The sequence below is a fragment of the Panicum virgatum genome, chromosome 3N (genome assembly GCF_016808335.1).
Source record: "Panicum virgatum strain AP13 chromosome 3N, P.virgatum_v5, whole genome shotgun sequence".
NCBI classification, from domain to species: Eukaryota; Viridiplantae; Streptophyta; class Magnoliopsida; order Poales; family Poaceae; genus Panicum; species Panicum virgatum.
The window spans coordinates 24,178,962-24,206,616 of NC_053147.1; the positions used below are offsets into that span (position 1 = coordinate 24,178,962).

General features: G+C 46.8%; 3 protein-coding genes across 5 annotated transcripts; 1 reads left to right on the forward strand and 2 right to left on the reverse strand.

Annotated features, from left to right (window-relative positions):
- Window positions 1-3,512: 3,512 nt before the first annotated feature.
- Window positions 3,513-6,186, reverse strand: LOC120665263 (glycerol-3-phosphate acyltransferase 5-like). 2 transcript variants are annotated; one of them, XM_039944783.1, is made up of 2 exons: window positions 5,193-6,186; window positions 3,513-4,698 (listed from the first exon to the last, which is right to left on the reverse strand). In XM_039944783.1, exons 1-2 carry the CDS (start codon window positions 5,828-5,830, stop codon window positions 3,777-3,779), a joined length of 1,560 nt encoding a protein of 519 aa, XP_039800717.1. In that variant the 5' UTR covers window positions 5,831-6,186; the 3' UTR covers window positions 3,513-3,776. The 2 variants fall into 2 exon arrangements, with proteins under 2 accessions (XP_039800717.1, XP_039800716.1); XM_039944782.1 differs by having other exon boundaries at window positions 3,513-4,742; window positions 5,237-6,185.
- Window positions 6,187-10,973: 4,787 nt separating this feature from the next.
- Window positions 10,974-15,150, forward strand: LOC120665264. 2 transcript variants are annotated; one of them, XM_039944785.1, is made up of 12 exons: window positions 10,974-11,241; window positions 11,334-11,448; window positions 12,058-12,128; window positions 12,490-12,536; window positions 12,604-12,748; window positions 12,839-12,892; window positions 12,972-13,170; window positions 13,360-13,421; window positions 13,554-13,654; window positions 13,799-13,853; window positions 13,934-13,981; window positions 14,828-15,150. In XM_039944785.1, the coding sequence occupies exons 1-12, from the start codon at window positions 11,070-11,072 to the stop codon at window positions 15,004-15,006; spliced, it is 1,248 nt and encodes a 415-aa protein (XP_039800719.1). In that variant the 5' UTR covers window positions 10,974-11,069; the 3' UTR covers window positions 15,007-15,150. The 2 variants fall into 2 exon arrangements, with proteins under 2 accessions (XP_039800719.1, XP_039800718.1); XM_039944784.1 differs by having other exon boundaries at window positions 10,976-11,241; window positions 12,836-12,892.
- Window positions 15,151-17,998: 2,848 nt separating this feature from the next.
- Window positions 17,999-24,096, reverse strand: LOC120665265 (GPI transamidase component PIG-T-like). The gene is made up of 6 exons (XM_039944786.1): window positions 23,553-24,096; window positions 22,505-22,836; window positions 20,319-21,512; window positions 20,007-20,156; window positions 19,712-19,886; window positions 17,999-18,475 (listed from the first exon to the last, which is right to left on the reverse strand). The coding sequence occupies exons 2-6, from the start codon at window positions 22,799-22,801 to the stop codon at window positions 18,303-18,305; spliced, it is 1,989 nt and encodes a 662-aa protein (XP_039800720.1). The 5' UTR covers window positions 22,802-22,836; window positions 23,553-24,096; the 3' UTR covers window positions 17,999-18,302.
- Window positions 24,097-27,655: the final 3,559 nt, after the last annotated feature.

The window sequence follows — 27,655 nt, forward strand, 5'->3', positions numbered from 1 at the left end:
AGGTCGTTGTGGTTGAGATGATGTCTTTGAGCTAGGCGTCATCATCTTAGTATGACTTTATCGTAATCGAGCTTCGTGAGAGCATGTAAATGCAATAAACTTTATATTTCTGTTTAATTTGACTTTCGTGAGCCCAATGCTTGTAAGTGAAGCTTGGAACCCACCTATATTGAACTTGTAATATTAAGTTTCGAACTCTATTTTTGATAAAACTGCTCTTTGTGGATTATTGGCGATGTATTCGATTGTAAACGGTATGTGCATATGTTGATTCTGGGCGTATGTTGGAGCACATACCGGGACTACCGGATTTGATATTATTTTGGATGAATGACGTGTCGGTTATTCGTGTCTCTAGATGTGGGATAACACGTGGCACGCTCTCCGACAAGCACGTATTAACTCTCATCTGGATGATAATGACCGGCGGTTCGTTTAAAATAGTATCAAATTGGGCGGTTCTCACAAATGGTGGTTGTACATAGACATAGTATTCTGAAATGCTAACGCATGACAAATACAGGATGGTCACGGATACTAGATGAACATCGCAATTATTGTTTCTGAAAAAAGTAGTTCAGTTGTTATCTGTGAATCGTGCCCTCGAGGAGTCGAGCTACATGGTGTGAGGTAGAAGCGTCGAGGGACCCTGAAATCGCAGCGCGCTCTTTAAAATATTTTGTTTTGTTGAGCAACATCATCAAATCAAGACGGCCGAGTTGGTCTAAGGCGCCATTGGCAGCGATGGGAATACTCTGATGTAATTTTTCATCAGTTAAATTGATTTTACAGATTTGATACTCGAACATTCTTGAGAAAACAACAACAAAAGGAATGATAGTTCGGATTTGGGTTTCTAGTTTGGCCAAGTAACTCGAAAATCCAACGAGCAAACAAAAAAAAATGCACCAATTTATTTGCATACAGGGAATCAAATACAAAAGGATATGAAAGAAACAAAGCTCAGGGGCTCGCAGCTCGCTCCTGAGTCCTGAATGCTTGATACTTGATGCATGGCTTGACCTTGGAGGGTCTTGGACCATATGGCTAGCTAGTTTGCCTCCCGCTCCGGCCTGCCGGCTCCGCCGCGCACGTCGCCGTCTTTTGAGACGAAGATCCACCAAGAGCCGTACCTAGATTCCCGGCTTCCCGTGTGCGGTCACGTGGTGAGCGAGGCCAGCCACCGGGGCGGAGGCGGATCCGCCGCGGCGGAACCGGCCGGCCGGTGACTTCGCTATACATCATATCTCTATTGCATTTGCATGCATGCCCGCGGTTCCGTTGCACCGTCTATTGAGCCAGCACCGTGGAAAACGTTGCCGCTGTGCCACCTTCCCAGTCGTCGCGTCAAATGCACTGCACTGCACCGACGTCGCGTCAAATGGAGAGCTGGAGCACGCAAGTGCCAGGCCACCCTCACAGAATGCAGACTCGCGGCGCCATGTCGCTGTAGGGCTTTTATTGTGCGGCCAAAATTACCTTTTTTCCCCCTCCAAAATTACCTTTTTTCAGAGGGGAGGGGGTGTTTTGTGTGGTTGTGTGTGTGTGTGTGGGGGGGGGGGGGGGGGGTATACGGGGCTTCTGCTTCATGGATGCAGTACAGGGTGGGGGATCCGGTGATGATTGGTGGCTGGACCAAATAAACTCTATCTTCCCTCGACGGCGAGCTTCGGATCAGGATCAGAGGAGATTGGGGTGCGGTCCCGATCGATGGGCTACAGGCGACCCTTTCATCTCATCCGTGTGGGTTAGTATTTACTGTGACTCTTCTTAAAGCCTTATGGCGATAGGGTTCCTCTAGTCCTCCTGATTTGGAAAAGACAGTGAACCGGCGATGGATTCTGGTGGCTTCCAGCAGTGGCGGGCAGAATAAGGTTACGGAGGATTGGAGGTGCAGAGGGTCAACTTAAATGTAATTTTGTTATTTATTAGGGGTCTATCTACAAAACACCTGTTGTATCTTTTTTCCGAATGTACCTGTATTTAAAACTCGACCTGTTGGGGGAAAGACCTCCCCCATGACATTGTATTAAGAAGACCTTCTCACACAGGCCGAGAAAACCCCCGAACCCCTGCACCCACCCATACACAGGGTCCGTCGCCTTGTGAGTTATGCCGGACCATACACGTGCTTTGGGCATAGGGCAGGCGAGGGGATTTTTTTAATCTCAACCTGAAATTCGCTCCCACGGGGAGTCGAAGCCAGGACCTGAGGAGTGCCGCTGGGTTCCCCTAACCAAGTCAGCTAGAGGCCCTTTGGCATGTACCTATATTTGTACGGGTCTTTTTTCAAATATAATTGTATTTATACATGCCTTTATACTATATCCTTAACATCAATACATGTCTATTTTGTTAAAAAACATACAATTACTTTTAATAAACTTTTCAAAAAAATACTTTTAATAAGCATAGAAAAGGCTTATGTTTTGCCCTCAGGTCCTGCGTGACCTTCCTGTTCTCTCTGTAAAGTCGGCATACCCGACCTTTAATATTGGCGTTTGTTACTCTATTGCTTTCTAAAAGCTGGGTTAATCCTGTTTCGAAAAAAAAATAAACATAGAAAAGGGCTTTTATTTTGAGCTGATCTCTTCTCCGTCATCTCGCATGATGGCCTGATGAACAAGCATGGAATGGGCACCTGGTCATCAGTGGGCTGGGGTTGACGAGGTGCAGAATCTGGATGGAGCTCTGCACGACTAGAAGTACTAGTTCCCGACCTTTTTATTAAACTCTCGTTGTCATGTAGCATCAACCGCCATCTGGCGATTGGCTTTCTTCCTTCCTGGCGCAGCACTGCTTTACTTTCCAGAGAAGTAGTGTCCGGTTCCGTGCGCGTGGTCTTCAGAGTGTGTTTAGTTGGTGAAAAATGTTAGATTTTGGTATTTTAGTATATTTTGTTGTTACTTGATAAATAATATTTAATCATAAACTAATTATTAATTATTTTTTCAACTTCATTTAATGTCTCATGCATGTGTCCGAAGATTCGATGTGACGGATAGTGTAGAATTTTTTTGAAAACTAAACACACCATCAATTCACAACCTGGCGTCGCTTGCGATTTAACTGCTCCACCTACAGTAGCTGGGAAACTACACTATGCTAGTACTCCGGTAGTTCTTGCACGAATAATCTAAGCGCAGCGCAGAAATACGCAGTACGAGCGCCAGGCATGGAAAAGCGAGCACATTGAACCCGGCATGAATGGCCTAGCTAACATGCAGGCACCTCTCCATGTCCTGGAAAAAGGAAAGAACACGAGCCCGCCCCCCGTCCATGACAGCGAGACATGTAGCATCAACCGCCACGTGGATGGCTGTGTTGGCGTCATCACGTGTACGTTATTCGTTCACACAGCTGCGTGTATAGTAGTAGAGCAGCCGACTATGACTGAGTAGTGAAAAAAAATCTATGACCATATTAAAACTCCCTGGGTAAGAAGAAGAGTGCGAATTGTAGATGGATGCCCAACAGCCAGCAGTCCAGCACAGAACATACTACTGTTGAGGTTGATGAGGGAGCAATCTGATCTTTACTTACAACCAGTAGAATTTGCCAAAAACATTTACAGATTAAAGTAAAATGAAAAGAGCATGCAATACGGTGCAAATTTCGTGTGTAAGAAAAAGCTAAAAACTATATTTTTTGCTAGGAGTGCATTCTTTACGTGACTATACGTACATGTATAAAGTGTATAATAACTCATTGAAATTGGTGAGCGGATCGAGTATTTGACCAGAGCTACGTGGCGTCTCTCTCTGCAACTATAGTGGTTAGTGGAGCAGGAAGCCGAGGACCTCCTTGACGCGGCTCTGCCACGCCGCCTTCCCGAGCGCCGCCGGCTTGGCGGCGGTGACGATGCCGTCGTTCCCGGCGAGCACCCTGTACTTGTCCTTGCGCGTGAGGCTGGTGCACTCGAACCCGAGCGTGGCGGCGAGTATCCGCTGCACGTAGTTGGCCACGTCCACGGGGCTCTTCCCCGCCGCGCACGTCGCCTCCGCGGGGAGCTGGTTCAGGAACGTCACCTCGTACACGGGCCGCGGGTTCATGAAGAAGAAGATGGGGTCCATGGCCTTCCACCCGCGCGCCGTCGTCGGGTGGAAGAGCCCCACCCGGTAGTTCATCGCCACCGGCACGATCCGGTCGCTGAGCTCCGCGAACAGCGCCGAGAAGCGGAGCAGGAAGGGCTCCCGGCAGGTGGTGCCCTCGGGGCACACGGCCACGTCGCCCCGGGCCAGCTCCGCGCGAATCCGCGCCGCGTCCACGCCCCGGTCGCGCGTCAGCCGCACCGTCGGGATCGGGGACAGGACCTCCGACAGGCGGGAGATGGAGTAGGTCACGGCGGCCACGCGGCGCCCGAGCACGGTGGCCAGGACCACGGGGTCCATGAGCGTGCGGTGCGTGCAGACGAAGAGCACGCCCGAGGGCGAGCCGCCGCTGTCCTCCACGGCGGCGTCGCTGCCGCGGCGGACGGGGGGAGGCGCGCGGCCGTGCGTGATCACCGCGCCGCCGAAGATGGGCGCGATGTAGGGGATGGTCCAGATGGGCACCATGAGGCCGACGGCGATGCGGACGAAGGCGACCAGCGCGCCGAGGGGCAGCCAGAGGAGGATGACGAGGGACATGAGCGCCGTGGGACGGCACACGAGGCGCCCGTCGTGGAAGATGACCGGCCGGAACGGCGGCGCGGCGGCGCTCGGCGTCGCGGCGCCCGCGGTGAACGGCGGCTCGAGCTGCTCCTGCAAGAACGTAACACGCACACGTGCTCATCAGATAAAAGTTCACTGCTTAATGCTTATGCTGTAGTAAGCCATAAACTTGCTTATTAGTATATCAAATTATTAGTGTTTTGTGTTGTATTTATTCATCACGATGAGTGTTTTCTTTGACAGAAATTCCCTTGCAAGTCGCATGCCTGAATTAATGCGGCATGACTCCTTGTGGCTACTTGCTCCCATGAACAAATGGTACAAAATGACCAAGGCGATGTGCAGTGCCTGTGATGGAGTTTATGGTTCACATTTGCCCGTGTCTTACAGGCAGGAGATATTCCTTTTCAGCACACGGGTGGTGCCGTGGTGGTGCGAAATCTGCTGCTACTGCTGCACTCCGTTTGAATTTCCCGTGCCGTGCTAGCACACGTCTTGCCCAAAGGAGGAAAAAAACAAGGGAACTGGTTGACAATGAACGAGCTATTGCCATGTGAAACCTTGGACGATGATCGGTGCCGTACCTTGCAGAGTGGCAAGAAGGAGCGCGCCATCTCTGACCGGCCGATGCCGAGGTCCGGGCGGTCGCCGCCGGCGAAGAGCGCGCGGACGCGGCCCGCGACGGCCTCGCCTCCGCCGCCCCTGAGGAGCCCCGTGCACCGCCTGAGCCGGCTGTACTCGAGGTCGCACCCGACCACCTCGTGCGCGCCGAGGTGCTCCCTGGCGAAGCGCTCCACCATGACGCGCGGCAGCCGCGTGGCGACGACGACGCGCCTCCCCTCGCAGGCCCCGAAGGCCGCCCAGGCGCGCGGGTCGACGTCGTCGGCCATGAACTTGGGCAGCACGGCGCGGGACACGGCCTCCACCTCGGCCCGGGACACCCCCGCGGTGGCCACGAGCGCGGCGACGCGCAGCGCCAGGCCGCCCCGGCCGGCCAGCTCCAGCAGCCGCAGCAGGGGCCACAGCGCCAGCAGCGCCGCGAAGCGCGGCAGGCCCGACGCCTCGAACGCCACGAGCATGAAGTAGGGGAACGTGTCCGCGCCCCGGAGCAGCGCGCCCTCCAGCTCCGCCACCACGGACCGCCGCGCGCGCGGCGGCGCCGCCGGCATCGTCACCATCGGCGCGTTGGCGGTAGTCCTGACCGAGCTAAGACTTACGATGAGTCCAAGGAAGGAAAGCGGGTGCAGAGACGAGAGAGGACGTGCGCGAGGATATAGGCTGAGGCCGCGGCGGTGGGCAGCGTTTGGCTTGACCACGCGCGCCTGGCGCGCGCGCACGGCGCCCGGTTCGGGTAAGCGGCCGCCAACCACCTCGCACCTGCGGCGGAGCGGTAGGATTAGGAGGGAGGACCGGGCCGCGCCGCGCCTGGGCTACCTGTAGGATCGGATTAGCAGCGGAGTGGTAGTGGCGCGCGAAGTGAGCGCGGGCGGGGCGGGAGAATAGGAGATGGATCGGGGTGATCACCTACCTCGCAACGAACCCGGTCGGATACTATATATAATCGCCTAGGTGCGTGTGAACTGACGGGGATGGCTCGGTGGCCGTGGAGCACAGCAGCCTGCGTGGGAGGAGGAAGAACGGGGCGGTTGCGTGACTGACCGGGCCGCGATCGACGCGCTGGCGAGGCGTGGCGAGGTCGACGGGATTTAAAGGCGATGGGCACTGAGGCTGCTCGCTGGACCGTTCCCGCCGGGGCTCGCGCCAGACGACTCCATACCGATCGCCGGGGTGGCGCGCGGCAGGTCCTACATGCGGACATGCCTGCGGCGGCAGCCTTTGCGTTGCGCGGCTGGGCGGGGCAGCCTGTTCCCGGGAGGCCGTGACCGTGATGGCTCTTGCGAGGCTCGGTCTACGACTCCTCCTCCCCTCGGTCCTCGTCAGCACAGTGTTTGCTTCGAAGGCTATTAGCTGCTCCCTCCGTTGTAAATTAGAGGTTATCCTCATCTTTCTAGATATACTCCCTCTGTCCTGAAATGTAATGCATTCTGGCATTTTATCAAATTCATTGAACATTCTCTGAATCTAGACAAACTATATGTCCAAATTCATTAATCATTCTATGAATCTGGACACAGTAAAACACTCGCAGGATGCCTTATATTTCAGGACGGAGGGAGTATAGTTTTTCTATACAACTTCATATACGATAGGCGATATATGTAGTATATATAGTATTATTTTAGAAAAGTCAAAATGGCTTGTAATTGAAAATGAATTGGTATGCCTCCGACCTAACTTCATCTAACACAACAGCACTGACATGAATGCCCTTCACAAAAACGCTAATAAGTCAGCGTGTCCATCGTTAAACGCGTCATCCGTCCGTTTTGTAGCGTCAACGTGCACTCGTACGTACAGACTGCACAGTGCGCTGCCTTTCCTCGAGATCTCGTGCTCGTGCACCATGCAAAAAAAGAAGAAGGAAAAACTAGTAGGAGCCGATAAAAAAAAGTATTAGGCACAGGAACAGTATGCGACGAGAAACGCACGCCGTGTGTTAGAGAGAGGGATGGTTTAGTTTGATTTTTTAGGCAAGTCTGTCAGTTTGATTGTTGTTTGTTTGAAGAGGGTACTGCATGCATACTCTTTTTTCTACTGTGCAGTGGCATGTGTAGATAACCTTATCCTTATCAATTTTGAAATGCGAATGTCTTATGCGGAGCTGCATGCCTGCAAGGCTGCAATGCAACTGCTGCCGGTTTGCCCTGCGCGCGCGCACTACAGTCAATACTGTACTGCAGTCTGCGGACCAGGTCACGGCAAGCCGGTAGCCGGCCGGCGCTTCTTCGAGCGCCCGGCCGGCGGACCTGGCCAGCCGCCTCCAACGTGCGCCCATCCTGTGCAACTGGTCCGTCGGGGTGCCAGTTTGGTGGGTTTCCACGCGCCCTCTGGTGTTGACCACCCGCCAGGCCGGCGATGGGAGCGCCCGGCGCCGGCGGTCTCCGTACGCGGTACGCCCTCGCGCCACCCCTCGTAGGCTACAACGGGATGGGGTGGAACGAGAGCTGTCCGGCCATGGGGGCGGCGCCGCACATGCAAATAGTCAACGCGACAGCGATCGTTGTGTTGGTGTGATTGGTTGGTTTTATGAGCGTACATGAACAGTCAGCTCAGGGCATATATGCAACGGGGTCCGCGTCCGCCACAGCAGGGCCGAGCACGCCCAGAGAATCGATCAACACGATAACACTAAAAGCTGTAGTAGGCTGGAGGTGACTCGAAGGGCTCCACTCCGTTGCATGTATCCACCCTGTCAGATGAAAGGCTTTAAAACTACGGCTCCAATCATGTTGCAATTGCTCAACTGTCAACTGTATATGAGACTGAAACAGTCAAACAGAGCATTCCCATCTCGGCTTCTCGCTGTACAGTTCCATGTACCAAGGTTACAAGGTAGTACCCTGCATGGTGTTCAGTGACAGGTGACATCCCAACTTCTTGTTCCCATGAAGAGGTGAACTAAACGTCAAAACCTGTTCCACAGACAGAACAGATGGCTGCGATCGAAAAGGGAACGCAGATCGCTTAGCCGACATGTCAGAATTATGCTGTAACCACAGCCCGTAACTCTCGAAATGTTCAGCTGTCAACGCCGCTCTTAAATAGACCTGTCGCAGTTTCCACGGAGTCCTGGACTCCGCAACCCGCGAGATCATGACGTGGACCGCGAAAGCGGAGACGGAGCTGACAGGTAATAATGCTCTGATTAAAACTGTGCGGTCACCTAGCCACTTGGGGTCGCAGAAGAAGTTTCTCGGTTTGGAAATCATAATTCATAAATCGATCCCCAATTAGTTACTAGCGGTTGCTTTCCGTTTCGTCGTTGCCATGGGGAGGCTGGGCAGCTCTTATTTCTGATAACAAATCTTTGGAAGTGGCTAATCTGCAGGCAATAAAAGATGTCAATGGGTACCTGTGGATGTTAACCTAGAAATAAAATTCCTGTACAGTGAAAAGAAGAGTATATTATTGAAAGTTCATATGGCATCACCACTTGAATTCATACTCTCATAATCACCTAAATGCTGCTCACTCCGTTTCAAATTGTAAATCATTATTCCACTTTGTTGGAGAGTCAAACTATTTTCATGTTTGATCAAAATTATAGAAAAGATTATAAAAACTTATATCACCAAATATGTATACTGTGAATATATTTAATGAAGAATCTAATGATACTTATTTGGTATCATAATATTAGTATTTATTATATAAACTTGATCAAATTTGTAATATTTTTAATCTTCAAAAAAGTTGGAATGACTTACGGTTTGAAACAGAAGGAGTAGTAGCATTTCTTTGCCCGGATCATAGATTTCCACTGATGCGCATCTAGTAGCGTCTGTCTTAGAAGGTCGTCCTAAATTATCTGATTCTCCAGATAAACATAGCTTTGTGATATTTTAGAGACCCCCCCGTTTTCTATAATTAGTTTTCCGAAAGTTGGGACCGTGACTTGTCAAATCAGCATAGGCTGCTAGGGCTGAGTTAATTCAGATTGGACTCGGAACTAACCGGTACGCAGCACAATATCATACTTGTGTCAAGCTAATCAGTGGCTCTGTGTAAGTCACTCGACGTGAAAGGAATGGCCCCTTCCTTGTTGCCGGGGTAATACCTAATAATGGAGGAGGAGATATGGAGCCGACATCAGTCGCTTTTGTGAAGTTATGGAGCTGAAATCCTCAGTTTCTGACCAGTTTGGCGAATAAAAATCAAACACGACTTGTGCTGAGCTTGTTGCCAGTATGTGATGTTTTCCACAAGAATGGTGTGGGTAAAACGGTAATTGCTGACCTTGTTGCCAGAATAATTGCTGACAAGTCGGAACAGCATCATAATCATAGGCATCCACAAGAATGGTGTGGGTGCTGTGCCAGCAATTACCGTTGGTTAGCTCTGCTCCGCTCAGACTCAGATTGCTGTCTTCTGCTAACGAGCTGAGCTCCTTGTTAGTCGTTGGGCTGGCTACGGGGCTTTGGGCCTATGGGAACTGAGCCACATTCAAAACAAAAGCCCAAAATACTCCTTTGCATCTCGGATGTCTTCCGTCCTTCGCATTAGCAGACAACAACAGTGTTTAAGAGTTTATTAAAAAAAACAGTGTTTAAGAGTGTTATAAACTTACTCTAGGATTGATGCAAGTTAGTACATGTCATAGTACCTAGATAGCACAAACAACACTAGTTAGGGCCTAGTTGCATCCAAAATTTCAAAACTTTACAAGATTTCTCATCACATCGAATCTTTAAACGCATGCATGAAATATTAAATGTAGCTAAATAAAATAATTAATTACACAGTTTGTCTGTAATTTGCGAGACGAATCTTTTGAGCCTAGTTAACCCATGATCGGATAATAAGTACCAAATACCCAAAAAAAATGCTACAGTACTAAAAATCCAAAAGTTTTTGCAATTAAACAAAGGCTAGGTCTTGTTTAATTGCAAAATTCAAAATTCCAAAACTATCACATCGAAAGGGAATCTTACATGCATGAAGTATTAAATTTAGACGAAATAAAAAATGAATTGCATAGTTTTCTTGTAAATTGTGAGATAAATAATGAGCTTAATTAGACTATGATTAGACACTAAATGGTTACAGTAACCGTTACAGTACACATGTGCTATTGACGGATTAATTAGTCTTAATAAATTCATCTCGTAGTTTACAGACGAGTTCTGTAATTAGTTTTATAATTAGCATATGTTTAATACTTCAAATGTGCAAAGATTCCTTTTTAAAAACTTTACACACGCAACTAAACAAGTCCTTAGTTAGTATGCGTCGTCCTAGGACTTTGTGCTCTCGCCAACTCGTTATGCAACGACTTTACTAGTTAGTGTTTATATTGCTATACCAGTCATTACTTTCTGTGTTGCTTTGCTGCTGTTCGTGTTGTCGTTGTGTTTTCTCGTTTGTACATACGTTTTTTTGTATTTTTTTATTTTTAGTTTTTTTTGCTCTTGTGTTGGTCAAACTCTGCTTGGTTACATCAAAATTGTGTTGTAACTATTTTCTTTTAATGAAAAACGTGATCAACCGCAAAAAAAACAGTCATTACTTTTTATGTAAGATTTTGAGTAATGCAATTTAGCTTTGATTACACACAAATGTTTGCTTTGGTACGAATTTTTATGGAAAGAAGTTTGGTTTGGTATCACTTCTTTATGGAGAAGATTTTTCATAAAAAATGAAAAATGTGCCAAAGCACGGCTTCGACTTCTGACAGCGCCGATTCTCGACTTCAGGGTTTATGCTTCTTCCAAACCGAACACGTCGCCGGCACACCGCTTCGACCCCTTTCCAGAGTCTCCGCCGCCGCTTGGCGCCTCCATACGCGCAGGCGCAGCCATGGCGATGAGCTCGATCCGATCGGCCCTCGCGAGGGCGTTCATTGCCCCGAAGCTGCGGGCCCCCCACCGGTTCGCCGCCACCGCTGCCGCCGGCGAGACGCAGCCCGAAAGGGTGGCGGCGGAGATGGTCCGTTACGCCCTCGGCGGCGCCGTGCACCGGAGCTCGCCAGGTTTTCCCCTTGTCCCGCTCCCCTTGTGCTGCTAGCATTAGGGCTGGGAGGATTCTCTAGTTTGCGCTGAACCGCTGTTGCCGGCGTGCCAGAGGAGGCGATGCGGATACTGGAGCAGGGTGCCTCGAACCTGCAGGGCGGCGGCGAGGGCAGCTCCGAGGCCGTGGGGCTGCTCATGCTCGCCATGTCCACGCTGCTCTATCGGAGGTACGCTGCGCCGCTCATTTCTGTTCGAAGCTCTAATCGGAACAAATTTCTGACAAGTTACCCTGACACTGCAATTGTGGTGGATTCGGCGGTTTGTTTGGGTCGATTGGCCTTCTGTCACTGATATAGATTTCTATTGCCTAGCTTCGCATATCTGTGGCATTTATGAAGGGATTCAGGCCCAGTAAACATTGTGAAACAAACAAGGCTATAAGAGGATTTAGAGTGGTCGTGTGTTCCGGTTTGCAAAGTAGCTGACTATTGGCAGATGATTTGCATTGCAGATGGTACATGGGTGGAGAAATTCATACATTTGACAGATGTTTATCGTTAGCATGGGAATACATAATATGAGCGTTATCTATGGTGATAATTACTGTTTCATTTCAATGTGACATAATGCGCTTGAGTTACTAGCACATGATAACTCCAATTGGATCCTTGATTTATCTCCAGTTAGACTTTCCCATTGTATGTGGCATAGTTAAGTTGGGTTGCTGGTGATATAACAACTCCAACTGGATCCTTGATTTCCTATTCTAGTTAGACCTTTTCCCCATTTGAGCAGATTCGAGTCGTTTGAGTAAAATTATGTGATTCTCCATGCAGTGGAAGACGCCAAGATGCAATGGAAAAGCTCAAAGCATCCCAGCAAGTTGCTCCTTCTGCATCCTTCAGAGGTGATTTTCTAGCTTCCTTTTTTATAAGGGTAGTTCTATATATTTGGGAGTACTAAACTACATACTGTGAATCACTTATGGTTTAAACATATGAAACAAAGAAGTCTTAAGTCCTACACTTGTCTCCCATTTTTAGTACAAATAAAACTCAGAAGTGTTCTTATTTGGTGGCTGATGGTCCTTCAGCTTTCTTGTGTTAAAAAAGAAGAAATCAGTGGATCATTTTGTTTCTTGTCTAAGTTGACTAAAAATTAAAGTGAAATGAAGTTTTAGGTCTTTGAGAGACGGAGAGTTGGTATTATTACTTATTAATTTAGGCAACAATCTTTAACGACATTTCTGATTGTGATTGATTTTGCAGTTGCAGCGTGGGAAGCACTAATGGGATTACACATGGAGGCAGGACAGGTTTGGTCCTAGATGCTCATTTAGTCTTCACTGGCCTTACGTGAAATTTATGTTATTTTAAATTCAGGATATGCCCCACTCAATATCCCCAAATGATTCAGTTGATCTGTCAATCAAAGATGATAGCCAATGGTCTGATCAGGATCATCTTAAATTCCGGGTTAATGCTATCAAAGGACTTATTGCACTTCTGAATGGAGATACAGAATCAGGTATTTTGATGTCCCCAAATGTTGTTGCTAGATTAATAGGGAATAAGGTGTGACAATAAAATTTAATCTAAATTTTCTCTTTATCAGCAGCCCAGCTTTTCGTTGATGGGTGCAGGGACTTTGCTGGATGCAAACACCAAACAGGTATAACCATCTCTGAAACAGAATATTCACATTTTATCTTCAATAAGTGCATACATGCCTATTGATGTTCTTTCCTCAGAAAATGCCGCCGTTTCATATGGTGAATATTTGCATTGTGTTGGGGATTTTCCAATGGCAACACAGGTGTATGAGAGTGTTCTTGAGGCAGCTCGCATGGAAGATATGTCTGGAAACCTTTTAGCAGCTGGCAACATGGTTCCTGAAGAGGTTTCTCTTGGTGCCACTTGCTCATATGGCCAGCTTTTATCTCAATCTGGGTAAGATTCAGAGCAATCTCTAATGTTCTTTGGTTAAGTTTGTTTAAATGCATCCAATATTCTATTTATAAACCTAAAGATCATATTTAAAAAAAAAAACTACAAATCATCTCTACTGTTGTTTGTTTGACTTAACTGTTTCTAAATCTGTACCCTTTTATGGAGGCTTACCTTTTCCGCTTAATCCAGGAATTTTGGTGATGCAGAGGATTATCTCACAAGGGCACTACAAAAGGGTGAAGAACAATTTGGTATGTCATATTAAGTTTATTAAATGAATACTAGAAAACAGTGGCATCCAAGCGTCAAATATGAACGGTCGCCCAAAAAAAGTGTCAAATATGGGCCACAATTTGATAATATATAATTTGTAACACATGCAGGTGCAAACCACCCAAAGGTTGGCATTGTTTTGACCTGTATAGCTAGAATGTACAAACTGAAAGCAAAATCCGAAGGTTCTAGTTCAATTATGGTTCAGGAGGTCAGTAAATAACTCTTCGAATAGTTTTCTCTCCACAAGAAACCATGCTATCCATCCTTACTTTCTCTTTCGCATGCTCTATGGAGGTTGTGCAGGAAATTTATGCTTGGACTCAACGACCTGTTTTCTACTTTATGATTGCAGGGTTTGTACAGGAAGGCCTTAGAAGTATTGAAAGCCCCTGCTATTAATTCTGAGGGTAAAATAACGATATTATATCTATGCTGGGGTTTGTTTCCAACATTTGAGTGACATATTGATGTTATTTATATGCTGCAGGTACCAGCAAACAGATGGACTGGAGAGATATCATCTCCCTTGCTAGAGGTTATATCTTTGGACTATTTAGTTTTTTAGCATCTCGAACCTTAAGGCCCTTATATTAAAATTAGTCCATGCAACTCTTTACTAGCAAGTTACTTAATAGAACAATGCTGCTGCCATGACAACATGTTACAACGATTGATTCAGTATTTGAGTTTGCCATACAACTCTTAAGAGCAAGTTACTTGTTGCAACAGCATGCATGGGATATCGTTCATTATCTGGTATCCGTAATCAGTTGATGAATGTATATCGTCAGTTTATTCTGAATCCACCCTGCCTCGTTATCCTAGTACAATAGGATTTCATTTTAAATCCTCCAACCATGGAGAAGAATGGTTCGAAATCCTTTCAATTGTGGTTTCCATTACTTGCCGTACATGGCTCCCAGCAATCGGTAAGCCTTAAAATTCAGTCTTGACAAATCTGACAGGAGCAGTTTAAATACCAAACGATCATTGCTAGCAGTTCTTTCTTGCAGGAACATTACTACTTTTAGATGATTTTCTTCCCGTGTGGCTTGTTCTCCCACTCTTCGGGCTTGTTCGTTTTACCCCCTCCACAAGGGGATTGGAAGGGATTGGAGGGGATTGATGGATATTTTGAATTGTTGGGGTTTTAATCCCTCCCAACCCCCTCCAATCACCTTCAATCCCCTCCAAATCGAACAAGTCCTTAGGCCATGTTCGTTTAATCCCTAGCTGAGAGGGATTGAGGGGAATTAGATCCCCTATCAGTCAGTTGGGGATCTAATCCCCCTCAATCCCCTCTGATCCCTCCCATCTTGGGAATAACCGAACAAAGTCTTAACAGTTTGGGGTAGTACTGAAAATTTCCCTCAACTTGCAGGCGAGTACGCAGAGTTGTTGCTAATCCAGTCCAATCGGAAGGCGGAAGGTGAACGGATGAAGGAGTGGGCTGAAGATACTTGGAGGAACCGTAGGTTAACTCTAGCTCAGGCACTCGAGTTTTCAGAACCTTCAAAGCAGACTGTCGTTGTTGACACTCGAATCGGCAGGGTCCTGTAGCTCCCATAAATAATCTGATGAAACATACCGTGAAATAATCAGTGAGCCCACCTCTGATGTAATATAACTTATAAAGAGGAGTTGCTCCGTTACCAGAATCTGGTGCCCGTTTATATTTTTAGAGAAAAGGTTTCCTCCGTTTTATTTCCAAGAAGATAAAATGTTCATAACCTAAGGAGACACGGTTCCCCTGAACATTTGCTTCAGGTTCATCCCATCAAGCGTCAGCTAAGTGATGCTTTTTTCATTTGAAATATAATAGAGGGCCCAGTATTGAATTGCTAGGTTAGAATTGCCGAACCACTGGTCCTCCCAAAATCTCACCTTCCTCCCATCTCCTATTTGGCAAGAAACCTCCATCTGAGCAGCTTTACTGGACCAGAGAACGCGTTTCCAAAAAGGTGATGTTTCCAGGACAGGGCTGCAAAAGAGATTAGGGGAGTGATTCCTATATTTGTAATCCACAATCTTTTTTCAATGCACATGATTATTTAAATGATACCTAGAGATCCAAGAGGCTACTAATTAACAGCTCGTTCGGATGGACTAAACTGGCTGGGCTGATCAGCCCAGCCGCTTGCAGCACAGGTCCAGCCGAACAGCTGCTAAACAAACCGTTGTATTAGCCGTGAATCATGTGTCTCTACCGCACTTGCACGGCTGGCTGGAGACTTGCTGGAGCTGGATTGGCTGGCTGTTCCAAGCCAACCAGCCCATCCACTTTATTCCAGCCCAACAGGGCCTAAGCAGAAATTCATGTGTTGTAAGTTTGGAATTCCCAGCTATTTATGAAACTACATTTCAAGACAAAGCTATTTACATGTTTTTATATTTTCAAACTCAATCCAATTTTTTTTTATAGTCAAAGTTTCAAATGTTTGACTTAAGACAAACTCAAAACGACTTCCTTCACTAATGCGGAGGGAGTACTAGCCAGACAGGACTTAAGTAAAGTCAACCTTTCCCCAAAAGAAATAAGTCTTCTGCCACTCTATCTAAGATTTTATCAAACACCGGTTGCACGTCCTCTCTCCTCAATTTAGTGTAATGGAGAGGGACCCCCCCCCCCCCCTCCCCAAAGTACATAAAAGGGAGCTGGCCCACTTTGCAACAAAACAGCCTGGCAAAGTTATTGATCTCCTCTTCCTCCAATCCTAAGAGCATCTCTAAGTAGTTCTCCAATAATTGGTATTGGAAAATGTCTCAATAGCAGTTTATGAATTATGAGGGGAGTTGCTTTTGCAATCTCCCAATACAACAACATATTGAGAGAGCATGAACCATCCCTTTATTTGACGAGAGATGAGGTAAAATATAGGGACATCCCAATAGTTGGTCTTGGGAAATTGCTGGAGCACATTCTTTTTCCAATAGTAGGTTATTATTGGAGAATGGAGGAGTGCTGGAGATGCCCTAATGTTACCGTATCACTCTTATCATAATAAGCAGGTTAACAGCCCTGTGAAGTTTCTAGCTTTTGTCAGATTATTTTCCAAAAGGAGCAACGTATCATCAACGTACTGCAGTGTACCTCCAGACACCACTTCAGGTAGTAACCCAGAAATGAGGCCCTGTGCTGCAGCCTTAGACATCATTTTTGTAAAAACATCCGCTACTAGATTGAAAAGATGGGGAGACGAGGAATGGCCTTGTCTCAACCCTTCCTGTTGTAAAGTAGACCCTATTCTCATCATTAATCCTGATGCAAAGAGTGCCATCTTTCACAATTTTTCTAATCCACACCCTCCAAAAAAAACTTGACCTGTGGGGGAGTCCGCCCCCACAACATTATACTAAGAAGAAGACTTTCACACACAAGTCAAGAAAACCCCTCGAAGTTCTGTCCCACTCGTACATAGTGGCCCGTTACCTTTGAGAAAGGACGAGCCCCAACTATGCTTTAGATATGTGACAAACGAGGAGGTTTTTTTTTTCTATGCAAGCTAGGAGTCAAATCCCCAACCTAGTGGTTTCCCAACTGGTACTCCCACCAGCTGGGCTAAAGCCCTCTTGCCTAATCCACACCCTCCACTTGGGACCAAACCCCCTAGATGTTAACATCTCATCCAAAAAATTCCAACTCACGCTATCATATACTTTTTCATAATCCAATTTCAAAATGATATTGGATCGGAATTTTGAATAAAACGGTGGTGGATGCCGGAGGAGGGGGGGTGTCTTCCTCCCCCCATCTAGCTCTGCTCCCTAGACTCGATAGGAGAGGAGGTGTTGCCGCCTTTTGTGAGGGAGAAGGGGGCGCCCAATCCCCTTCCCTTTTGGGGGTCGGACCAACTCGAGGGCAGATCCGGCAATTCTCAAAAGGATTTCTAGGATGGAATTCCGACATGCCTTGCTCTTGTCTGGTTGGGTTGGACCGTAGGACGCTGGGGTCGGACCAACTCGAGGGCAGTTCCGGCAATTCTCAGAGGATATCTAGGGTGGAATTCCAACATGCCCTCCTCTTGTCTGGTTGTCCGGTTGGGTTGGACCGTTGGACGCTACTGATTGGAGACTCGTGCAGCGTAGGTAGGGATGTAAACGGATCGAATATTTACGGATATTACTGTTATCATATTTTTTTATATTTTTGTTTGAATACGAATCGAATATAGATAGTGTTAGTTTTTGCCGGATAAGATATCGACATCGTAAAAATATAAGTTTTAGTATCCAAATACGGATCAGTTACGGATATTGAATATCCAGAATCGAATATGAACGAATAAAAACTCTTCCAAACTAGATCGAATTCTAATACGGTCAGAAAATATCCATACCATTTACATCCTTACGCGCAGATATGGGCCGTGGATAGTAGGACGAAGGGTGTAGTAGTCAGAACTCAGAAGCTCATGCATCATATGCAATGCCTCACCGAATCAGCCACATGTTATATATCTGCTCCGATCGATTGCACGTGCACGCGTGCATTCGATTTGCTGGTTGAAGGACAGGGCCAGGGGCAAGAGATACGGAATAAGATGGATTGGTGTAGGTCAAATCCAAGATCAGCACCTAGCGCAGTTCATGGAAGATTCATGTGAGCTGTCACATACAAATGCACAATGCCACAAAACAAAGCGGCAAAAATGTGGTTACATCAACTTCAGAAATGTGTATCGGGTCCCTGGAAAAAAAGTACCTGGTGCAATCAAGGGACAGCTGCTGCTTTCAAGAATCTAGGGTGGCAAAACAATGCCTGGATGCAGCAAAATTTACAGGCAGGCAATACATATACTACAGATGGTACAATCTACCACCGTGGCTCCATAGTCGAAACTAGCCACTGGTAACTCTCAACTGTTGTTTGAGAAATAGTGAAACAGGACTGCAGCTACGGCAACAAATACAACCTTGAATAGCAGCTTCTTTGATCCAGTCGATTCAGATGAAGACCCTGACTCCGTTGCATCAACCTTCTGCCCCCTCAGCTTAGCTAGCAACAGAGGAATGAGCCCGTGCCTTGTGGCTGTGACAGAAATACAGAATTAAAGACTGTTAAGAAGCATGTTACTGTTTTCCAGGGCAAAAAAATTAACAACGATATTTGCAACGAAGAAATTCAGAAGGTTAATATACATCACAATAAAGGTGAATAAGAGGTAAACATCAATATAAAATACGTAAAGTAGGTTGCAGAAAAATATGACAAGGTCGCTTCACAGAATACAAAGGATTCACAGTGAAGTTAGCAGTGAGAGTTCAGCTAACAGAGGTCCAACTCCTAACTTGGTCTAGATGATACAGCAGTCTGTGATGTCATCAAGGATGATTGAAGAGAGTCTAGGTAGACTTGCAGGCCTAGAATACACTTAGTGAACAGGGAACCTCTTCTCTAAAAAGGTCCTGCTCCAAACATTATTTTCCCTTCGCGTATAAAAAAGGAGTTCTAAGCACAATATACTGCTATAAAGATCAAAAAGTAAAGTTTCTATCTTAGAGACCATGTAATTTCGGAAATAGGACATTCATAAAAGAGTGCATAGTTCTGAACCTGTTTTGAACAATACTTTCTCCAAACCAGGTATTGTCAACTTTGCCATTACATCTAATTTTTCCTAGAACAATTCATCAACAAATTTTCTATAACAGATGCTTGCTAGTCACCGCTTCTTCACTATAACCACTGTAGCAGAAATATTGACCAGCTAAACCTAGAGCAAGCAAACGGGCATATTGTGCAGAAGTAATCTGGTGTGGGTGTAATTCGAGGTAGGGCTAAAACTTGTATCTAGAACTAGAACAAATTATTTTTAACAATTCAATTCATTCAACATCCAAAGGACCAGGTGCATTTCATATTTTTCATCAAATTTTGAAGAAACAATTTTTTTATCTCTCAAAGAGCAGGTATGGATGACAGTGTAAGGAAAATAAAGTTTCTTTGTTGAATGTAACTTTTGTACAGGTATCTTCGTTTCCATACATTTAGAGCACAAGCTGTGTGGTACCATGCACATTAACCTATACTAATCATATAAATTTGACAATTTAATGATCCTAGAAGAACACTAGTTTTGAATTTAGATTCAAAAAGAAGAAATAACATCAACCAACCCCTGATGCCTATGTTAATATCATCCTGGAGCACTAAATTTACCTTACCATCAGCCAAATTATCATCTTAAGGCTGAATTGATCATTACTCTGCAACATAAGGCATAAAAAAAAACAGAAACCAAATAACATAAATATTTATGATTACCTGTTTTCTTCAACTCCTTCTCTTCCTCGCCGATCCTTCGTCTCAAAGCATTCAATAACGAGCCAAAATAAAGAGCTAAAATAGTGCATGTGAAGGTGATAACATTGTATGGCATGCTGAAATCAGGAGTTGTCAGGGGAACGAGCAATACTTCCGTATATGACTTCACAATAACCTGCAGAAGACAAAGATATTGCAATGATAATGAAGCAAAAAATATTTGTATTCACGTATGACATGGAAATAAGCTAGTACTAGGCCACTGATCCGCTCATGACATCTCTGAAGGATTTACCTGGAAATTTTCTAGTAAAGGAGATCCAAGTAATGGATCAGTTTCTGGAAAATTTCTAGCAGATTTGAACTCAGGAAAGCTAATCAAAGCTGATGGAATGTCAAATCCTTGATTAGCATCAGGAGGATATTCATCTATATGCAGGAATCCCTGAAATTTCATGAAGGAAATGTTTAGTCATGAACATCTTATTGAGACTGTTCAAGGGACAAATAACAAATGAAGACTCATGCAGAAGCACCAAGTAACAAATATGTGAATTTCCTACCCAATGGGGAGGTACACTGAAGTAAATTAAGCAGCAGAACACACCTTGTCAAAATCCAATGTCAGAGTAGCCGACTGCATACTGCAAGGGAATCTTAGTAGCATCTCCAGAGTACCAGGCAAAAGCTTGTCTTCTGAAGGAGTGACATGAATCTTGTCAACTACATCTGATACAGTCTTCTTGTTCCCATCTATAAATATTTCTAGGCTGTGATAATAGACCTTAACATACCATGGAACAATCTGGAAAATGATTGCCTTTATTGAACAATCATTTGGGCTGCCAAATATCTTCTTATGAAGATTAGTGGATGTAAAGGACAGAGCAATTGACCCTCTTTCATTTCCACTACCCATAAGAAATCTGCTTACATGAAAAGGTGAGGGGGTGCAAGACCATATAAGGGGAAGCTTCCAAGTTATGCCCACATCAAAAGGCTTTTCCTCACTGTAGTTACTAACATCATACTCGTACATAGAAGAAGATTGAACTTCCAAGTTATTTAGGACTTTGATCAACCTGTCCGGACCATTGGACAATACGAAGAATTCATTATTCCAAGAAAGATCACATCCAGATTTGTTAATTTTGTCAATAATACCTTTATCAACTTCTATGAATATTCTGCTGGATTTAGAAACAAGGCATTTCCCTGACAGCTTTCTGTTGAAAAGATGTCTCATGGACCAGCTGGGCTGAAGTTGTCTGTGACTAGAATGTAGCTGTTTACCATTAATAGTATTTGGTTGCAGTACAACAGTCAGTGTTTGATCAAGAATAATACCAAGTGACTGGGATGATCTTAGTTTCAGTTTCTGGGAATGGTAATATCCTTTGTAAATTGAAGGTCTATACAACAAAGAAGCTATCCCAGCTTTATCGCGACATGGAAGAAGTTTCAGCCAAGGTGTCAGATTCTCAGTGCATACCGCTTCACGAGGCAATGCACCATATCGCAAATTGCCTTCATTTGATTTAAATCCCCAACGAGGAGCAGAAAATGAAGTGGAAGACTCTAAAAAGTTGATGGATGCACAAAACAGGCCAGATAGTGTATGGGTCAGGTTCTTCCATGTTGCATCAATCTCATACAAAGGAAGATCAAAAACTGCCCATAGCTCAACACCAGGAGGCTTTGCATTACTTGTTGAAATTGGATCAAATCCACCCCACTGTTCATAGTTCCATCTTCCCTGGGTGAAAGATAGCTCCAACTCACTAATATGATATTTTTTGACCTGGTGTCGACAAAACAGAATGATCTTAATAGTGGTTCCCAAACATTTTTAAAATGTGGTATAAAGTGTTGACAGCAATTAAGAAATGGAAGCCCCTTCTGCGTTCTGTTGCGACTTAAAAGACTAAATGAGTAACAGGCAATGAAAAAACATATACAGATATTTTTACGTTGGTTACTGAGAGATACTAAGTGCATGACGAAGAAAGCTTGCTAATCTAAAAAGTAACATATCACAAAATAACGGCAGCAAGCACAAATGGATGCAGATTGTATGCTACACAGATCTGTTCATTGTTTCATATAACCTATGTGCTGCTCCTCAAGGCTAGTTCACACTAAGAGCAATTGAAGGTTTGAGAATTTGATGGTATGTTTTACAGCATTGGCATTCTAATGCAACAATCCAGAAGGTATTTTTCAAATTGTTAGCGCACAGAGGTTATCTGCATATTATATGGCTTGTTTCAACACATACACGGTGTTTGACAGGACCACTTAAATTATGGTGGCATAACCATAGCCCAAAGCATGATCAAGAAGTCCAAACAGTAAGACAAGTCTAGTCAAATGCAATCTCAACTATCAGACTTTACAGACATTGAAGAGCAGCTCAATTCAAATTTGCATAAAACATATAGGCACTTGGATTGCAAAATTCAACTAGTTCCTTGACAACTTGATGCACAATGATTCTGGGCAAAAAATGAAACAAATGAAAAGTAAAGATTCCCATTACTGCAACTACATAGAGTGTGTCAAGAGAATAAATTTGCAGCAATTGCTAATCTCGCTGTGCCAGTGAAGCACCATTAAACAGATTGTTCATGTCAATTGATCCACATCAATAACTACCTATCAAGTTATATGCTAGTCCAAGCTAATCTACCAATATGCACACCAAATTGAAAATAGACAATTGGAACACACACCCTAAGCCAGGGGCATAAGAGATCTGCTTCTGAGTGGAAGGGGGGCGCCCGGGACACGCACCAGCTGGGAGATGGCCTTGGGGAAGAGGTGGTGGTGCCGTCCGACAGAGGCAGCTGGGGGCGCGGAGGAGCGGAAGTAGAAGTGGGCCAGTGCCTTGCGGTCGGGGAGCGGCCGCAGGAGCAGCTCCTCCGTGAACTCCTCCTCAGGCGCCGCTGCTGAAGCCCCTGCGGCAGCGGCAAGGAGGAAGAGGAGGACGAGGTGCATGAAGAGGGTTGTCGCTGGAGCTGGAGACGGCGGCGCCATCAGCGCCGGTGAGGGAAGGGCGGCGCTGTTGCCACGGCGTGGGTGGCGCCACATGGACTGGTTCCGGGGGCTGTCGGCCGGTAGCGTGACTGCATAAACCAAAAAGTGAAGGGTTAGTCCTTTAAGCTGCAACCAGTGTGGCGGAGCTGGCAGAACTTCACGCCTAGGGCCACTTATCTAAACGCTTAAAGCACTCAAAATAGACCACGCACTGACGCACCTATAGTTACAATAGTGATAGTTTAAAGTGCTTAAATTGCATAATTTGAGGTATATCCCCATTTCCAAGTCTAATTGTACCATTATCTCAATAAAAATTTAAAGAACTATAAAGAAGTACCTAACTAGTGTGAGATGGTTCATCCCTGTCTATCAATTTATCTTTTGAAGCCTTCAAAATATACGATCTTTTGGCAGCAGCCCTAATGTCTGGATGCATTTGCTGAAGTGGTATGAAAAAAAAACACAACATAATTAAGTACAACATGAGGATCATTGCTAGCACCTGTTGTTTGTTTCTACATTACTGGCATCCGTATTGCTAGCTCTAGATGCTACTACTATGCACGCTGTACTGCACTCTCTGACTGTTGTTCAACTTCAACAGAACGTGGGCTTAGTGGTTCAACAGGCTTAAGAGACGAAAAAAAAGGATCTCAATGTAATGGTAGTCATTTTCGTTGTGTAACTCCAGTCTACAGAATGGTAGACTGGGACATATATACAATAATCTCATAAGTTAGTCTGTTCAAGTTTAACAAAGAAAATGGGGATTGCATTGCAGGATTGGTGGAATCAATCTGACCTTCTTGCTGCTTGGTTGCTTCTGTTTGTGCTTTGCCCGTCCGCCTGCAGCCGGCCGTCCGCGGCTCCGCGCCTACGCGGTGCGCCTGTCCGGCTCCAGGCGTGGCCCCACGCCCGCGCTGGATCGCCGGCCTCCAGGCGCCGCCGTCTCGGGCCTCCGGCCTCTAGGAGCCGCCGCGAGTTCGCGCGGGCTCGCCCTCCTCCTATCCTCCCGATCTGCGCAGGGCCCCAGACTGCTGGCGCCGCAAGCAGGCGATTTTGCTAGGGTTGGGCGAGGACCAGACGGGCAGACCTAGCACTCGTCCCGTTGCCCGCTCGGAGATCGGAGGCGGGCGCTGGGCGGCGGCGCGGCCGGGGGCCTCGGGGACGGGGGGCCGGGGCGAGCGCTGGGCGGCGACGGTGACCGGGGGCCGGGGGCGCGGATGGCGCGGGCCGGCGCTGGGCAGCGGCGGGGCACGGGGGCGCCTGGCGGCTGGCGCTGGCGGCGGCGGGATGCCCAGCCCGAGCGCGAGCGGACACAGCGGCCAGCGGGACTGTGCGCGAGACCTGAAGTGCGGGTGCGGCGTGCCGCGTGCGGGACAGGGTCAAGGGGCACAGGGAGGAACCGGTGCTATTTACGAATTCCCCCCGTTTGTTTTTTTTTATTAGTCACCGTTCTCTCGTTCCAGTTAACGAATCGAATTCGGCTCAAAAAAAAAAAGTTAACGAATCGAATTAATCAAGTAAATTTGGTTTCCGAGAAATAGGAACTGATTTTCTCAATTTGGTTCTTTTGGTTCCGGTTCTTGATTCTGCGGTTCGGTTCTTGGTTAAATTTGTCCAGCCCAACGGTGCTGGCAAGGCAAATCAGGGTGAAGGGGTGGGGCAAGTTGGTGAGTCGCGAAAGAAGTCGGGTCGAATGACTAAGACCATCCATCAAAATGTTTATTGGGTTATTAAAAAAATAGGAAATATAAAAGAGATCTTTTGGGCCATGTCTACGATCGTGGCCCTAGGCCCATATCCACCCCAGGCCACCAGCCTCCACCGCTGCTGGTCGCGCCTCCAACAAGCCGCCATCCACCCCGCCATTCGTTGACTGAGGAAGCCGTTCGCTCCCACCACTAGATCGGAGCCGCCCACAACGCCTCGCCTCGCTACCCTCGATCCGCCACCGCTAGATGCTCCTCTAATCCAACCAGCCATATGGAGCCCTCCCTTGACAACCCCGAACCCGAAACCCAAATACAGTCACCATCATACCACGATCCAAGAAAAGGGAAGGAGGAGGACCCAACTCGTCTTGCCAGCCGTCTACTACTGCCCACTGGTGCTGGACAAGCTCGAATCGAAGGAGGAGGAGCTGAAGCTCGGATGCGGATGAGCGAGATTTATGGTGCATTTGGCAGAGCTCCCAGAGCTGATTGTCTCCTGAATTCAGCAGGAGCTCTGCCAAATAGTTATTCAAAGAGAAGTGATTCTCTGCTATTTCTATGAAGTGATAGTGAATGAACTAAGAGACCGAGAGCTGAAAAGGGTTGCTTTTTTTCTGATTATGTGATGTGATTCTTCATCATAATTTTAAGAGTTTATGCTAGAGAATAAAAAAGAATCACTTTCAGCAAAAAAAAACATTTCTCTTAGGCTCTATTTGGATGTAGATATTGAGATGGTTGGAATTGAATTGGGTTCAATACCAAAGCAGTTGTGGTATGGAAATGGCTATAATGCCAATAGCATTGCTTGGATGGTCATTGAATTGCCTTTTGGAATCATAGCAAGTAGCTCAAATCTGATTCCTGTTTGGATGCAAAAGAATGGAATTGAAATATGGTACGAGATTGACCAAAGGGGAGTTCGACGGCAGCGTCCATGGCGAGCGAAGCTCGACCTAGGGAGAGCTCGACAGCGGCGTCCATGGAAAGGGGGTGGATCTCAATAGCAGATCTCCCTCGACCACGGCCAGAGCGAGCGGAGCTCAACCTCGGATGGGAGATTGACCTAGGGAGGAGCTCGATTGTCGGCGTCCATGGCGGACGAGCTCCGTCCTCCTCCGTGCTGGACTCGCACCGCCGCCGCCGAGCCCCGTCCTCCTCCGCGCCGAACTCCAGCCGGCATCCATGTACCGCGGAGAGATTTGAGGGGAGCGGCGCGGCCTGGGGCCTTGCCAGTGTAGGGGAGGGGCTCGGGCCTTGTCGTCGGAGGAGGGAGGTGCAGGGGAGCATGCACGGCTTGGGCCTTGCCGGTAAAGGGAGACGCAGGGGAGCAGTGGGGCCCGACCCGGGGCCTCGCCGATGGAGGGGCGCGCAGGGGAGCAGCGTGGCCCGGAGCCTCATTGGTGGAGGGAGGCGCAGGACCTCGGTGGCGACGGAGGGGAGTGGCGTGGCCCGGGGCCTCACCGGCGATGGAGAGGAGCTGGAGCGGCGCGGGACCTCGGCGGCGGAGACAAGCAGCCAAGGTTGGACCTCGCCGGCGGAGAAGGCTGCACATGGGAGAGGGGAGCGATGCAAGAGAAACGGGGAGAAGCATCGATTCTTTGCAATACGGAGGGGAGGGGCTCGGTATTGAGGAAGGGGTTGCGGCAGTAGGGGAAATACCGCTTGGTATTGTGGTCGATTTTCAATTCCAATTCCAATTCCTAGGTTATCCAAACAATAGGTATTCAGTGGATCCAATTCCAATTCCGAATCCTAGGGTTCAATATCTACATCCAAACGGGGTGTTAGAGAATCAGCTCCCAAGCACCACGTAAATGACATTTCATGTGCTAGATGGATACCTCGGCGCCGTCATGTCTTGTGATGCCAACCCTGGAGTCCATAAACGCATTTAGTTCTTCTAAGGGTCCAAACGGGAATATTTTTCTTTAAAAGGTTAAATTGCAAAAAGTACCGCGAGGTTGTGTATTTTGCTTCTTTTTTTACAACTACAAATCTGTGTATTTTGTTTTTTTACAACTGCAAATCTGATGTTGGCAATGAGGAGGAGTCCATTGTTAGGCCCCGTTTGGATGTACACGACGAGACGAATCTTCTGATCCTAATTAGTGCATGATTAGCTATAAGTGCTACAGTAACCCATATGTGCTAATGATGCGGTCAAAGTCCTCAAAAGATTCGTCTCGTGATTTTCTAGGTGAGTTCTGAAATTATATTTTTTAAATTAGTGTCCAAAAATTCCTCCCGACATCTAGTCAAATATTCGATGTGACATTCAAAAAATTTCATTTCACTAACTAAACACACCCTTAGTTGCAGATGAATAGAGGAGTAAACAAAAAAAGTTAAGTATACAAATATATACTTCAATTTACCATATAACATTATCCCAAAATGCTAAAAGGATGTTTAGTTGGTGAAAAAGTTTGAGTTTGGATATTGTACCATGTTTCGTTGTTATTTAACAATTAATGTCAAATTATGAATTAATTAACATCATTAAATTTATTTCGTATGAACCAGTTAAACGGTGTAATTAATTATTTTTTCAACTATATTTAATACTTCATGCATGTGTTTAAAAATTTAATTTGACAAGTACTGTGTAACAAAATTTGAGAACTAAACGCTGCCTAAAAAGTAGGAGTAAGACAAAACTGCCTCTACCATGGATCCATGATAATTTGATGACAATCGCCAAGCGCGCAAAGCCGCGTACAGTTTCTAGTGATGGCGACGAGACTCACGGCGAGGAAGCCGAAGGGCGCACACGTGTTCGATCCCTCCCCCGGCCCGACAATCCGGCCCCACAAGACAGTGAGGCGTCCACGATATTTTAAGCCACGTCGGGCACCACCCCCACGCGGTAGGGCCCGCGAGAGTTCAACTTAAAATTCGCTGTCGAGCCGCTGTCGCGCGCGCGCCCCACCAATCCATCAACGCGACGCCGCCACGCGTCCCCAATAATCACTCCCCTCCCCCACGCCGCTTGTTCGTCTCCGCTGACAGCGGCACCACCGCACCAGCCGACATGTGGTTGCCTCCGCCAGCAGCCGGCGCCCTGTCCCCTCCACCCCCTCCACGTGTAAGGCCGCCGCGGCCGGCACGACCGGCCAGCCTGGTGGCGCCTCCTCCGGCCCTCCCGCGTGGGGGAGGGGGGCCGCCGGGGCGCACGCTTTCTTATTGC

What these genes read in the sequence shown, in the direction of transcription:
- LOC120665263 (XM_039944783.1), bottom strand. Translation starts at nt 5,830, where the DNA reads ATGGTGACGATGCCGGCGGCGCCGCCGCGCGCGCGGCGGTCCGTGGTG. An exon ending in GTTTCACATGGCAATAGCTC is followed by an intron (nt 4,699 to 5,192) that starts GTTCATTGTCAA and finishes CGCGACGCCGAG; the next exon opens with CGCCGCCGCGCCGCCGTTCC.
- LOC120665264 (XM_039944784.1), top strand. Translation starts at nt 11,070, where the DNA reads ATGGCGATGAGCTCGATCCGATCGGCCCTCGCGAGGGCGTTCATTGCC. An exon ending in TCCTTCTGCATCCTTCAGAG is followed by an intron (nt 12,129 to 12,489) that starts GTGATTTTCTAG and finishes TTGATTTTGCAG; the next exon opens with TTGCAGCGTGGGAAGCACTA. An exon ending in GTTCAATTATGGTTCAGGAG is followed by an intron (nt 13,655 to 13,798) that starts GTCAGTAAATAA and finishes TTATGATTGCAG; the next exon opens with GGTTTGTACAGGAAGGCCTT.
- LOC120665265 (XM_039944786.1), bottom strand. Translation starts at nt 22,801, where the DNA reads ATGTGGCGCCACCCACGCCGTGGCAACAGCGCCGCCCTTCCCTCACCG. An exon ending in TGACATTGGATTTTGACAAG is followed by an intron (nt 20,157 to 20,318) that starts GTGTGTTCTGCT and finishes ATGAAATTTCAG; the next exon opens with GGATTCCTGCATATAGATGA. An exon ending in GAAGGAGTTGAAGAAAACAG is followed by an intron (nt 18,476 to 19,711) that starts GTAATCATAAAT and finishes TTTCTGTCACAG; the next exon opens with CCACAAGGCACGGGCTCATT.